At 43.0% G+C, this 13157-nt stretch overlaps 1 protein-coding gene across 1 annotated transcript in view; it reads left to right on the top strand.

Annotated features, from left to right (window-relative positions):
* The window catches only part of LOC311245576 (ELKS/Rab6-interacting/CAST family member 1-like), a 69762-nt gene that overhangs the window by 28533 nt on the left and 28072 nt on the right, over nt 1-13157 (top strand). The window contains exons 11-13 of the mRNA XM_084335469.1: nt 3014-3154; nt 3965-4105; nt 6385-6578. Of these exons, the coding sequence (XP_084191595.1) occupies nt 3014-3154; nt 3965-4105; nt 6385-6578 (476 nt within the window). The remainder of the gene's footprint in view (nt 1-3013; nt 3155-3964; nt 4106-6384; nt 6579-13157) is intronic.

Genomic DNA, 13157 nt, shown 5'->3' with positions numbered 1-13157 from the left:
GATGAGGAAACCTATTCGGCTCTGTGGTATAGTCTGGCCCGAGCAGACTATAGAAGAAGCAGACACAAAAAAACATTCTAATCCACATAAATGGCATAATGATACTCCCTTATTCAATAACAATGCACTCTTGATTGGAAAACGACCTATAAGATTCCCTATATGGGAAAAGCAAGGCATACACTCATTAGGTGATGTTTTTAACAAACAGGGTTTCTGTAGCTATGAAGAAATACGCAAAAAATTTAATCTCACAGAGTCCACAAATTGTTTTTACACACAGTTATTGTTATGTTTGAAGTCTCACAGTGTTCCATTAAAGATACCAATTGTACACCACAGATACCACAAATTCTTCTATGAAAGAGAGACATCGAGAGGTTTTGTTTCAGATTTTTATCATCAATTACTAACGTCCTCATATGAAACCCTCCACCTAGACTCCGTCTGGAGGAGGGATATACCAGACCTGGAAAGCGATTTTGATTGGCAAGAAGCCTGGGCAAATGTTCGATTTACATCAAGGAACCCGGACCATCAACAAATAAATCTTAACTATATTCACAGGACATACTTGACTCCTATAAGACTGAAAAAAATGGGTCTTAAACAAGACTCAAAATGCTCCTTATGTACAAATGGGGACGAGGGGACATTTATGCACATGTACTGGGACTGCCCACCAGTTAAAATATTCTGGAAAGAGGTGACCCAGAAATGATCAAATCTCTTAACTCTGAATATACCTGTACACCCCTCTTTACTACTGCTGAATGATGTTTTTGAGTATGCAGTACATCCACAGCTAAAGAGATTGGTTTTATCGGGTATCACAGTGGCTAAAAAGCTGATAGCATCACAATGGTTCCAACCGGAAAAAAATTGCAGAAAGGTCTGGATTATTACATATCTCGATGTGATTTATCAAGAAATATCTACAGCTAGAATTTTGGGTCTCAATGAATCCAAAATGACAATGTGGTTAGAAGTGGTGGAGAAAATAAAAGCTAGCATATAATGGTAGTGTCTGGTTAGGAGCGAGGGATAATGGATGGATTATCCAATGGGGGGTCCGGGAGGGGGGGGTACGAGCTAGAGCATATGTGTATAGGGTATTAGATAGCAGGTATTGGGGGTATATCCTGTATAAGACATTTAACTATATGGTGATTTCATTGGATGTTCACTGTTAATAATGCTTGTATATCTTATCGTGTGTTGTCATGTTTGTTTATATGTTTGTTTAAAAAATAATAAAAAAATAAAACACAAAAGAAAAAAAAAAGAAGAAGAAGCAGACAACGGATGAGGGCCACCTAACGTTATATGTATTGATCCTGTTCTGATTCAAGACACTTGGAGCGAGAGTGGAGTAACGTCTATTTTACGTCTATTTTACCAAACCCCATCATAAAACATGCTTTTGTAATGATCGCAGCGTCGGAAAACGACCTCCCCCCCAATAATATACCGGTAGGTTTCAGGCCAGCAGAAATAAACAGTTTTGTCCCTGTTGGAGTATATATAGTGCCTGTCAAATGAGCCATACTATTGTCTCCATAGCTATAATATAGAATATACGATGGGTCCGCAAACATCGTGAAAATGGTCAATAACGCTGGCGCCAGGGAGTAAAGATGGAAAAACAGCGTGGCAGTCAATGAGTTAAAGGTTCTGTAAGGGGAATTTTGTTAAAATAATAGCTTTACATTTCAACAGCCATCACTGATATAGAGTGTCTGGTCAGTAACATGGGTCTCCCAGTCCCTCCACTCTGCAGTAAACACAAAATGTTCTGGTATCCTGTTCCAACTTTATCCAACAGGAGAGAGAACCCTAGATTTTTTTTTTTTACTTATTTCAAGAAATCTTGCCAAGCCAAATTTGCTTACTACACTGGAAGAATACACAAAAAGTACACATTTGCTTAAAACTAGTTTTTTATTTCTTATTTTTGTCAGACAATTTTTGCAGTGTGGAGTTCTCTCTCCTGGTTGAATAAAGTGGGAACTGGATACCAGAAAACTTATTTTGTGTTTACTGCAGAGCGGAGGGACTGAGAGACCCATGTTACTGACCACACAATCTATATCGGTGATGGCTGTCAGAATGTAGAGCTATTATTTTAACATGTAACGGAACGTAGACTAATCTCAGTCACTCTTATTGTCTGGGACAACATTTTTGTCACGCCCCGTTCCCAGCAAAAAGTGGGAATCTCTAGAATGTGTTTTGGGCAACGGTGTTTACGTAAGTGCCGGGGTAGCCTCTCAAGTTGACGATACACAACACTTTCTGTTGTCAGTAGATGGCAGCATTGGTTTAAAATTAAAAGGTGAAAATGTTGAAAACTACAACATGAATACAATTCCCAAGACCTTTAGCACAGGTCACAGGTCACTTCTTTGACGCGATCTGAACAGCGTTAAACTATTAACGGGACCTGAGTACAGTGATCGAGAATGGTCACCCAATTATCTTAACAAAAGTGCATCATTAGCATTATGTTTGTTGTCTAAACGGGAACATAATGGTACAATTTAAGATTATAATGTTATCCACATATAAAGGACAAATAAAACATTGTTAATTTGTAAGAAACCTCAATGAAAACGGTGCAGGGTAAGTTATATTAGCTATTGTTATGAAAATGTGATAGAATCCTATAAAAATGTGGACGCATTTGGTCACAGTGACGTTAGACCACTTATTTTAACAATAAAATACCACATTTAAGTTGACAACGACAACTTCTTAAGCACTAGATTTAAAGAGGCCCCTCTGCACGATAGCTTTAATTTGCAGAAGGACAACAATGTGGGGAACCGTTACAGATCTGTTGATTAAACGGATCATGACTGTCCTATGACTATTTGTCGACTGAATGTCTTTATCAAGAACAGCCCTATTGCTGTTGTGATGTGTTAGTTTAAGAGAGAGAGAAGTGTCATATTTCTGTGGGAGCTCTATATATTTGTGTGACTGTCTCCTCTCTGCCTCCTCCTCGTCCCAGGAGCGAATCATCGAGCGTCTGAAGGAGCAGAGAGACAGAGACGACCGGGAAAAGACAGAGGAGATCGACTCCAACAAGAAAGAACTGAAGGAGCTGAAAGAGAGACTCAGCTCACTGCAGGGAGACCTGTCAGACAGAGAGGTGAGATATACAGTACATGTGGAGACAGGCGCCCCCACACACATCGCACCGAAGACACTTACTCATCCTGCATGATCCTATTTATACCGTGATGGAGTCAGTCTTAATATACTCCCTGGTCCCTTCTCTGATACCTTGCCAGTTTGGATTAGATTACATTCCATTTGTAGACATTAAAGGAGCTGTAAGTGGTATTTATTTTGTTAAAATATGTGTTAAATAGCTCTACATTCTGACAGCCATCACTGATATAGAGTGTTTGGTCAGTAACATGGGTCTCCCAGTCCCTCCGCTCTGTAGTAAACACAAAATAAATGTCCTGTATTTCCTCCCACTTTATCCAATCAATTCATGAAAGCTTGCCAAGACAGATTTTCGTAGTGCTCTGGCAGATTATTTTACTTGTTTCAAGCACATATTTGCTTAAAACGAATTTAGTTTTTTTTTGTCAGACCATTGTGTGGAGTTCTCTCTCCTGATTGGATAAAGTTGGAAGGGATACCAGAACATGTATTTTGTGTTTACTGCAGAGCTGAGGGACTGAGAGACCCGTGTTACTGACCAAACACTCTATCCGTGATGGCTGTCCGAATGTAGAGCTAATACTTTAACATGTAGACCACTTATTTTAACAAAAGAGATATCACTTACAGCTCCTTTTTATAGTTTCGATCTCAAGAAAAGAGACAAACATATTTACATTTAGTCATTTAGCTGACGCTTTTATCCAAAGCGACTTACAAGTTCTGTACGACAAGTCATCACATAGCCGTTGGATAGCCTAGAATGAGTCCCTGTGTGTGTCTCCAGACGTCCCTGTTGGACCTGAAGGAGCACGCCTCGTCCCTGGCTTCCTCTGGCCTGAAGAAGGACTCTAAGCTGAAGAGTCTGGAGATCGCCCTGGAGCAGAAGAGAGAAGAATGTCTCAAAGTGGAGAACCAGCTGAAAAGGGTGACGCGTCATTAAATCACACGTTACACTCACTCCTCCTGGGGCAGCGCTCGGTGACGTGGGACATTTCGTTAGAAAGAACCTACCGGTGTTCTTTTTTTTGTATCCACTTTTTCTCCTCCTGTTTTTCTGTGTTTTTCTCCCATCCCAATTTTAGTCGTTATGTCAATTCCCCCCTCCCCTTCCTGGTCGTTGCTCGCATGTGCCCCCCACTGGTCGGTCTAGGGAGCCCTGAAGTCTATCAGATGCTTCCTCCGAGACATAGGAGACAGCCAGCAGCATCTTTTCACCTGCCAGCGCGGACACTCATTGGCGAGGTGTAATGTGTGGGAGGTCACACTACCCTCGCCATCTCCCTCCCTCGCTGTGCAGGCGCCCTGACCGACCTGTAGGAGTCGCTGTTTACAACGACCAGAATACCAACCCACCGGCTTCCCTCCCGCTGCCAATTGAGCCAGTATGACGGCCGGCCAAGCCGGAGGCAATGCTGACAGCCGGATTCGATACCAGTATCTCTCGCGTTGGTGACGAGCGCTTAGTCCGCTGCGCCACCCAGCCGCCCAACCTACTGGTGTTCTAGAGTCTTGGTCTCATCTATCTCATCCCGTGAGCTTACGCATAAACCACAGCTGATTTTATTTGTCGGTTTTTAGCTTTGGTTTACAGGATTGTGCTTTCTGTTCAGCTTTTGTTGACAGCAGTACGGTTCAGAAATGTTTGATCTGAAATGCCATCAAGAGACTTAAGTTAATTAAGATAAGATAAGATATTCCTTTATTGATCCCCTTGGGGAAATTTGGGCAGCATGGGGGAGGGGGGAGGGGAGGCACAGGTATGGGCTTCGTAATAAGAGAAATACATAAATATAATAATAAGAATTAGATCTGAATGTAAAGATATGAGAAAAATAAACAGTGTAAACAATATAATTAACTCTGAATATAAAAATATGAGGAAAATAAACAGTGTGAACAATATAATGAACTCTGAATATAAAAATATGAGGAAAATAAACAGTGTGAACAATATAATTAACTCTGAATATAAAAATATGAGGAAAATAAACTGAACAATATAATTAACTGAAAATAAAAATATGAGGAAAATAAACAGTGTGAACAAAGGTGCTTTAGCTTCGCTGTATGGCGACGTGTGGTCGTGTACTTCCTTGTTTTGCAAAATAATTCTGATGGGGCCAGAGTGGCCATTAGATGGTACTGAGGAGTGGAAAGGACTGTGTACATTAATACACGTTACATGTTATTGTATCAGTTTGGGAAATATATTTGATATTGCGGCGAGCTGCCATAACTCTCAATTTGTGGGAAATGCTGATATTACATTTTGACAGTGGTGGAAGAAGTACACAGTTCCTTTACTAAGTAGAAATACTCAGATAAATGAGTACTCTGGTCAAAGTAAAAGTCAAATTCTACTTAAGTAAAAGAAGAATTTTCTATTGAATGTACTTAAGTATCTAAAGTAAAAGTACACATTCTACATGACGTTTGTGCATCCATTGACCTCTATAGGTGATGTTAAAGTGGTATGTGGTCCAGTTATGCTGCTCTGATTACGTCCTCTTGTAGTTGACAGGCTTCAAATGTGAAAGTATATAATCTTCATACATTTTCTATTTTGTATATAGTATGTTTTCTATGCTAAATCCTTTTCTTCAAAGTAACTAGTGATGCACGATATATCGGCCGCCGATATAATATCGGCCGATATGGTCGGTTTTTTACACATCGGTATCGGTCCGATATCAAGATAGGGCCGATATATATATATATTTCTTTTGACATGTTTTGGCCTTAAATAGTTTCAAATAACAGTCATTTCTGACAATAAGTTACAAAAGTAAAAAAAAAAAAAAAAAAAAAAGCTTTTTGGAAAATAGCTATTTATTTGATTATCATAAAAAAGTGTTTTCTATACAGAGATATCGACATCGGTAAATATCGGTATCGGCCAGAACAGCAATATTAATATCTGTTATCAGTATCGGCCACAATTTTCACATCGGTGCATCACTACTACTAGTAACTGATCGGTTCAGATACATGTAGTGGAGAATTACAAGTACAATAAAAAATGAAAATACTCACATAAAGTACAAGTAGCTCGAAATTGTACTTAAGTACAGTACTTGAGTAAAATACTTAGTTACTTTCCACCACTGCATTTTGATCTGCAACTTTTACTGCAAATGAATGTCAGCCCTGCTTGTTGACACTGATCTGAAAGCAGCTCTTAACCCTGGTGCTCACCCCTCTCAGGCTCAGAACAGTGCGCTGGAGGCTCAGGCCAACACGGAGCTGGCCGAGCGCATTCAGACCCTGGAGCAGGAGGTGTGCCGCCACAAGGAGGACTCTGGGAAGGCCCAGGTGGAGGTGGACCGGCTGCTGGACATCCTGCGGGAGATGGAGAACGAGAAGAACGACAAGGACAAGAAGATCAACGAGCTGGAGAGGTGCGTGTGTTTGTGTTAGTGTTTGTTTACCTGTGTGTGTGTGTGTGTGTGTGTGTGTGTGTGTGTGTGTGTGTGTTTACTTACCTGTGTGTGTGTGTGTGTGTTTACTTACCTGTGTGTGTTTTTGTGTGTTTGTTTACCTACAGTATGTGTGTGTCTGCCTAGTAGGCTGTCTTGCTAAATACATTTTCTGTGTGTGTTTGTTTACCTGTGTGTGTGTGTGTGTTTGTGTGTTTGTTTACCTATGTGTGTGTGTCTGCCTAGTAGGCTGTCTGGCTAAATAAATGTTTTGACTTAAAGTTAAAGGATTTTCACAACTAATGAATGAATTAATGAATGAACAAATTTATTTTTGAACATGTATTCTCCACCTTCCTCCAAACAAATCACAATATCAAGCTCCTTCAAACAGAACAATCATAATGAAAAAAGAAATGATAAACAAAAAGTCAAGAGCAATGTAGTTAGTTAGTTAGTTAGTTAGTTGTCATGTTCAAAAAAGGAGTAGAGGGAAGCTAAGTTTACATTTAAATTTTTTCTTCCATAAATTTTACTTGATATAACATAAATTAGTATAATACATTATATAATATACTTTTACTTATAGTACAAAAAGGAAACACTTGAGTCGCTTGACAGCAGTAAATACAATACAACACTACATAACACAATATAACATAACTTCGTTTATCCGCATTACTCATTTCTATATTTCTCGAATGTGTATTTTTTAAGCTGCTTTTTAAATTGTGCAATATGTTTACTCATTTTGACCACCCTAACATACAGCATCTCTGATTGGATGAGAGGGTACAGATATAATATACAGCACATCTGATTGGATGTGAGGGTGTAGACCTAATATACAGCACCTCTGATTGGATGAGAGGGTGCAGACCTAACATCCCATCTCTGATTGAATGAGAGGGTGCAGACCTAATATACACCACCTCTGATTGGATGACTTATCAGTTTGTGGATGGCACTGTGAGTAGGGAGATTTCCGCAACAGTAGATTTCTATGAGGCCCTTCCTCCTCCTCTTCATCTTCTCCCTCTTCCTGTTTCCTCGTCTACCTGCTTCTGAATCTGTGCTTCTCTCTCCTGCCTTCTTATCTTTGCACTGGAACTCTTAACCACCTCAACAGTCAGGCCTCCAGGTTAGTACTTCCTGCTTTCGGTGTTTGTGTCTCTCTCTCCCTCTCCCTCTCCCTGGCCATGGGATTCATATCTATTTCATGAGTATACTCCTCCTCCTTCTCCTCCTCACCGACCCCCCCCTCCACCCCCCTCTTCACTGCATTGTGACCTTTGAACTTCTGCTGGGACTCACATTTTTGTCGTTGCCTCATCTCTCCTCCCTGACCCCACTACGTCTCCATGCAGCCTGGTGACCTGTTAACACATTAACTGCCACACAGTTTGCCCCTCTCATACCACTCTCTGCCACCACTCTAAGCCTATGGAGATGTTCACCTTCTTTGCAGGGCTATAACTTTTTTAATTGTATTGCTAAATTGAAATTACTATGGCCCATTCAACATCGATTATCTATCGTTCAGGATGTAGGAACGTTATACTTTTTCATTCATAGATTCATACGAAAATACCGTCTAGAATATAAATATGTTTTTATCGTTTTCTGCAGTAATTCCTAGAACATGAGTTATAGGCATAAACGCATATATAGATTATCAACTGCCGTTTGTTGCCGATACACGCTATATAAAAAAAATGTCAACTGTACATGATCCTAAACGTTATGACTCATCATGCGCGGATGAACGGGGGGGGGGGGTCATTTATAATTCCATGATCGTCAGTAAATGCTTTATGTAGTATGGGTGATATATTGATCAGAGCAGTTTGCATTAATAATAATAAACAATCACGCTGAACGTAACGTTACTGTCCTCTTACCGTTCGCCGATGAGACTGGAGAAAAAATATCCCACTTATTTGACGCCGATTGACTAGATCCATTTCCGGTTTGTATGGCGAAATAAACGCCCAAATCATATCGATTATTGAGTTATGGCAGCGATCCATATACACGGATGTGTGTCTAGAGTCCCGCAACAATATGTGCCTGCCGAACGCATTTCCCAGATGCACGGAGATCACCAGAGATCCATTTCCGGTTGTAACTCGCCCGATCATCCACCAGGCGGCGGTATTGAAGCGTTGCACGGTTGTGCCGAGTCCCACTGTCTCAGCCGAGGCTGTGTGAGGGAATTATGAATACCATGGCGAAGAAATTTAATATGATCTCAATAACGTTGTACGCCGTGGAATGGCGGAATTCGCATGACCTTGAAACCCGTCGTAAGCCGTTTTTGGCGGTGGATGTGTTAACAGGACTGACTGAGCTCCGTATGACATCACACACCTGTGAATAGGACTCATTAAACCCCACTCTGTATGACATCACACACCTGTGAATAGGACTCATTAAACCCCACTCTGTATGACATCACACTAGGGCTGACCCCTATTAGTCAAATAGTCGACTAATCCATTGAAAGGAGCCGTAGTCGACTGCCAACCTCTTAGTCGAATGCACTTTTTTTTTTATTATAATTGTTTTCTTTTTTTTTATTATTACATTTTTTTTTATCATTCTTTCCAAAAGAAAAGAGACCTAGAAGCGTGGCTAACGCTAATGGCACGCATACCAGAGGCTAACTGCCTAAGAAAACAGGCACAGAGGCACTGAAAGAGGATTTCACCCATCTAATGAACACACTAGACAAATATCAAGATCAGGGGTCTCAAACTCAATTTACCTGGGGGCCGCTGGAGGTAGAGTCTGGGTGAGGCTGGGCCACATCAAATATTCCACAAAAAAAGGGTTTAAAGTATTCAAAAAAAAGTACAACTGATCCAATCTTCTCACAAACTCACTAAAACCTCACAAACACCAGCAACTGAGCATTCTCAGTGGTGTCAGTGGACTCATCCACAGCTATGGAAATGCACTGTGCATTTTTTTTTATTCTATCACAAAGCTGTTTAATCAAATCATCAGCCAGTATTTCAGTTATTCTGGTTGCTGTGCTATCTGAGGAGGATTTGCTCTTGTTTGCCTTCAAACATGGTCTCCATCACTTCAGTCATACATTATTTTATTATGTATGCATCAGAGAATGGCTTCTTGTGTTTAGCCAACACCCATGCCCACTGAGTGAGGACTTGGTTGCTTTTTCTCGTTGTGACATAGCTTTAACAATAATTCTGCTTGCAGCTTGATATGATGATTTCATTCCATTTCTTTTTGTGGTTCTTAGCACTGAAATTTGAGGAAAGGCTGCATCAAAATAACTGTGTTTTGTTTCGTAGTGGCATTTCAAATTGCCACTCTTCACAAGAGCTACCGTTTCTTGGCATATTAGGCACATTGGTTTGGTGCTGGGAGGATGCACGCATATTTTTCAGTCCTTTCAGCATGAGTGTTACGAAGGATCAGATTAAACCGAATATATATATTTATTACTTGATATATATTGCATAGTATTTGTATATCGTCTGATATCCCTTGTGTATTCTTTGTACATATACACGGAATATCCCTTTTACCTAGTACAGACCATAATATTTCGTTCTCCTATTGGATAGCGATCCACTAGGCGCCACGGCCATACCCCCAAGGTCTAGTTCAAAGTCACCGCCAAGGCTTGCCTGGACATGCCCGGTTCTGCGCAAGAATACGAGACAGGAATAAGGCTGGTACTAGATTATTCACCGTACGTATAAATACGTCGCAGGTGGATACAGCAGCACTTAGCCTAAAGTCAAGTTAACCTAGAAACGCGTTACCCTCAAACGTAAAGCCTTCATCACGAGTCAACGACCAAGTGAAGTGAGCAACCGTGCATCTAAATAGAGCACTTATAACCGCGTGCGAATAGGATAGTAAAGTGTCAGAGCTTAGTGGAATAATGTCAAGTTCGACCTAGTTAATGTGAAGTACCGCGCACCGGAGAATCTACACCGGTGAATGCAGAGCCCTTTCCAGCTGGATTATTGCTTTGGTCCTGTGGCTGTGGGAGCGGAGGAGAATCGTCTACACCCACTACTGTGTGGGATTTACCCGTGAGGAACATCACTCGAGCCCGTCTCTAGGAGAGGCTGGCCGGCTTTCACCTATGCTGCACGCATACTTGGATTACAGCTGCTGCTTTCGTCTGCCGATCAAGGGAGTAATGTACCGACTCCCGTAGCTGGAGCTTATTGATTCCCCGTTGATCCAGAGTTTGCATTCGAACATTTCCTCCCCCTGCTGGCCTACAACCGGAGGGACCCTACTAGTATCTCCCGCTGCCCTACTAGTGTACCATAGATATAATTCCTATTGATACCGGTGGTATTTATTATCTCCTGCGTACTATTCTAATGGACTTACGCTCTTGACTTATTCACGCACATTCTTCGCCTTACAAGCGCGACTCTAAGTAAAGTAATGTAATATACTATTATTGCTGCTAATAAATATTATTCTAACCAAGATTTGTTGTGGAACCGTGTCATTGTGGAGGTGTTCATATCATATACCTGTGTACTGTATGGCCAGTAGTAATGTACATAAGACAGTAGTGGTTTAATGATACCATACTTATTAATACAGTCAGGGAATTGTACCCCTCAGTTACAATTGGTCCTTCGAGCCGGAGGGTAATTAGCGTAATATTAATATAATATTAATATTAACATGGCCGATGATGAACACTCCACAAACGGTTCTCCTAAGCTAGATCGCCCGGAGCGCAGACGTCAGCCACCTCCCTATCTAGAGGCATACGCTGTCAGTCTAATACCTAGCTTTATAAAGAAGTTAAATACGGATAAAATAAATAAAGCGGATAGTCAAAGTATGTCAAACCCTACCGACCAGGCGACCCCGCCAGTAGAGACCCTAGTGGGTTCTAACGTAACTGACCAAGCTCACGGGGGGGACCAGGAGGGACCTGACATGACTTTACCCCCCGCCGACGCCAACGAGGTAGTCCCCGGAGAGCTCCAGGATAAAGAAAGCCCTCCAGGGACGGAACCCGACCCACTACCAGAAGAGACGCACACCCAGGAGATGGACCTCCTCGGAGCGCGACAGGAGAACGGATCTCCAACGAGCACTGCCAGAAGCCGATCACCTCCGCCTGTGTCTTCCCCCAGCGAAGCGGACAAGATGCTGGCGCAGGCACTCATCGCCACCCTGGCAGCCTCCACCAAGCGCGAACGAGCTGCAGACCAACGAGAGCGCCTTCACGCGCAACTCCAAGCGCATGCCCTCAGTGAACGCGAACATTCTGCAACCGAGCGAGAGCGCTTCCAGGCGCAACAAAGGAGTGAAGACGACCGCATAAGACTGAAGACCAGACGCCTTCAGACGGAAGAGAACATTGAAAGAAGCCGCGCCGATGCACAGTGCGCCGCCGCCAATGCACAGCGCGACGCCGCCCATGCCAGCGCCAATGCGCAGCGCGACGCCGCCAATGCCCAGCGCGAAGCAGTGCGCGAAGCCGCCCATGCCCAGCGCGAGGCAGAGCCCGACCGGCTGCAGGCGCAGCTGATGGACAAATTGATTGCCATGGCGACACCCCCTCACTCCACACGGAGCTCCCGGAGATCATCACGACAAGGGTCTAGGACGCATTCCCCTACCCGACCCAGCGACCCGGGACCCCGCCAACAGGAGGATCCTGTCCACGTCTCCGAACCCCCTCCCCGGCCGGTCCATACGAGACCCAGCAACCGGGAAGAACCGGACCACGCCGAGAGACTGAACAGAAGACTCCAGGACCTAGCAGAGGAAGAGGAAGAGGAGGAATGTCAAGCCGACCAGCAGCAACGTACTCAGGACCAGGAGGCCCAGTACAGCCCCGACCAGCAGCAACGTACTCTGGACCAGGAGGCCCAGTACAGCTCAGACGTCAGCCCCTCTTCAACTCATTCAGAACGCAGCGGCCCGCCTGATCTCAAACCTACCGAAGTCGGCCCATGTCACCCCACTTCTTAGGGACCTGCACTGGCTCCCCATTGCTGCACGAATCCGCTTCAAGGCCCTCGACCTAGCATACCGTGCGGCAAAGGGAACCGCTCCCGCCTACCTCCGGTCAATGGTCTCTAACTACACACCCTCAAGACCCCTACGCTCTGCATCTTCTGGCCGCCTCAGACCTACTCCTATCCAAGCTCCGGGAGGGTCATCAAAGAGAAGTCGCCTATTCTCAGTCCTTGCCCCACAATGGTGGAATGAACTACCCACCCCAGTTAGGACAGCCGAATCACGTCCAATCTTTCGCCGTCGACTAAAGACGCACTTCTTCAACCATTATCTGAATTAAAAACAAAAAAAACAAAAAAAAAAAAAAAAAAAATCTAACCCTAACTAACCGTACTGTCATGCACTTGTCCTAATAAACTAACCTACACTGTAGCACTCAACACTTTGATGAACATTGTTGCTCAGCTGATAGAGTTGTGCCCTTCCTGATGGCTTGTCGTACAGAACTTGTAAGTCGCTTTGGATAAAAGCGTCAGCTAAATGACTAAATGTAAAAAATGTAAATGAGGCACTGCGCTA

Source organism: Notolepis coatsorum, assembly GCF_963971535.1.
Source record: "Notolepis coatsorum genome assembly, chromosome: 18".
In the NCBI taxonomy this organism is placed as follows: domain Eukaryota; kingdom Metazoa; phylum Chordata; class Actinopteri; order Aulopiformes; family Paralepididae; genus Notolepis; species Notolepis coatsorum.
This window is presented reverse-complemented; position numbering and strand designations above follow the sequence as displayed.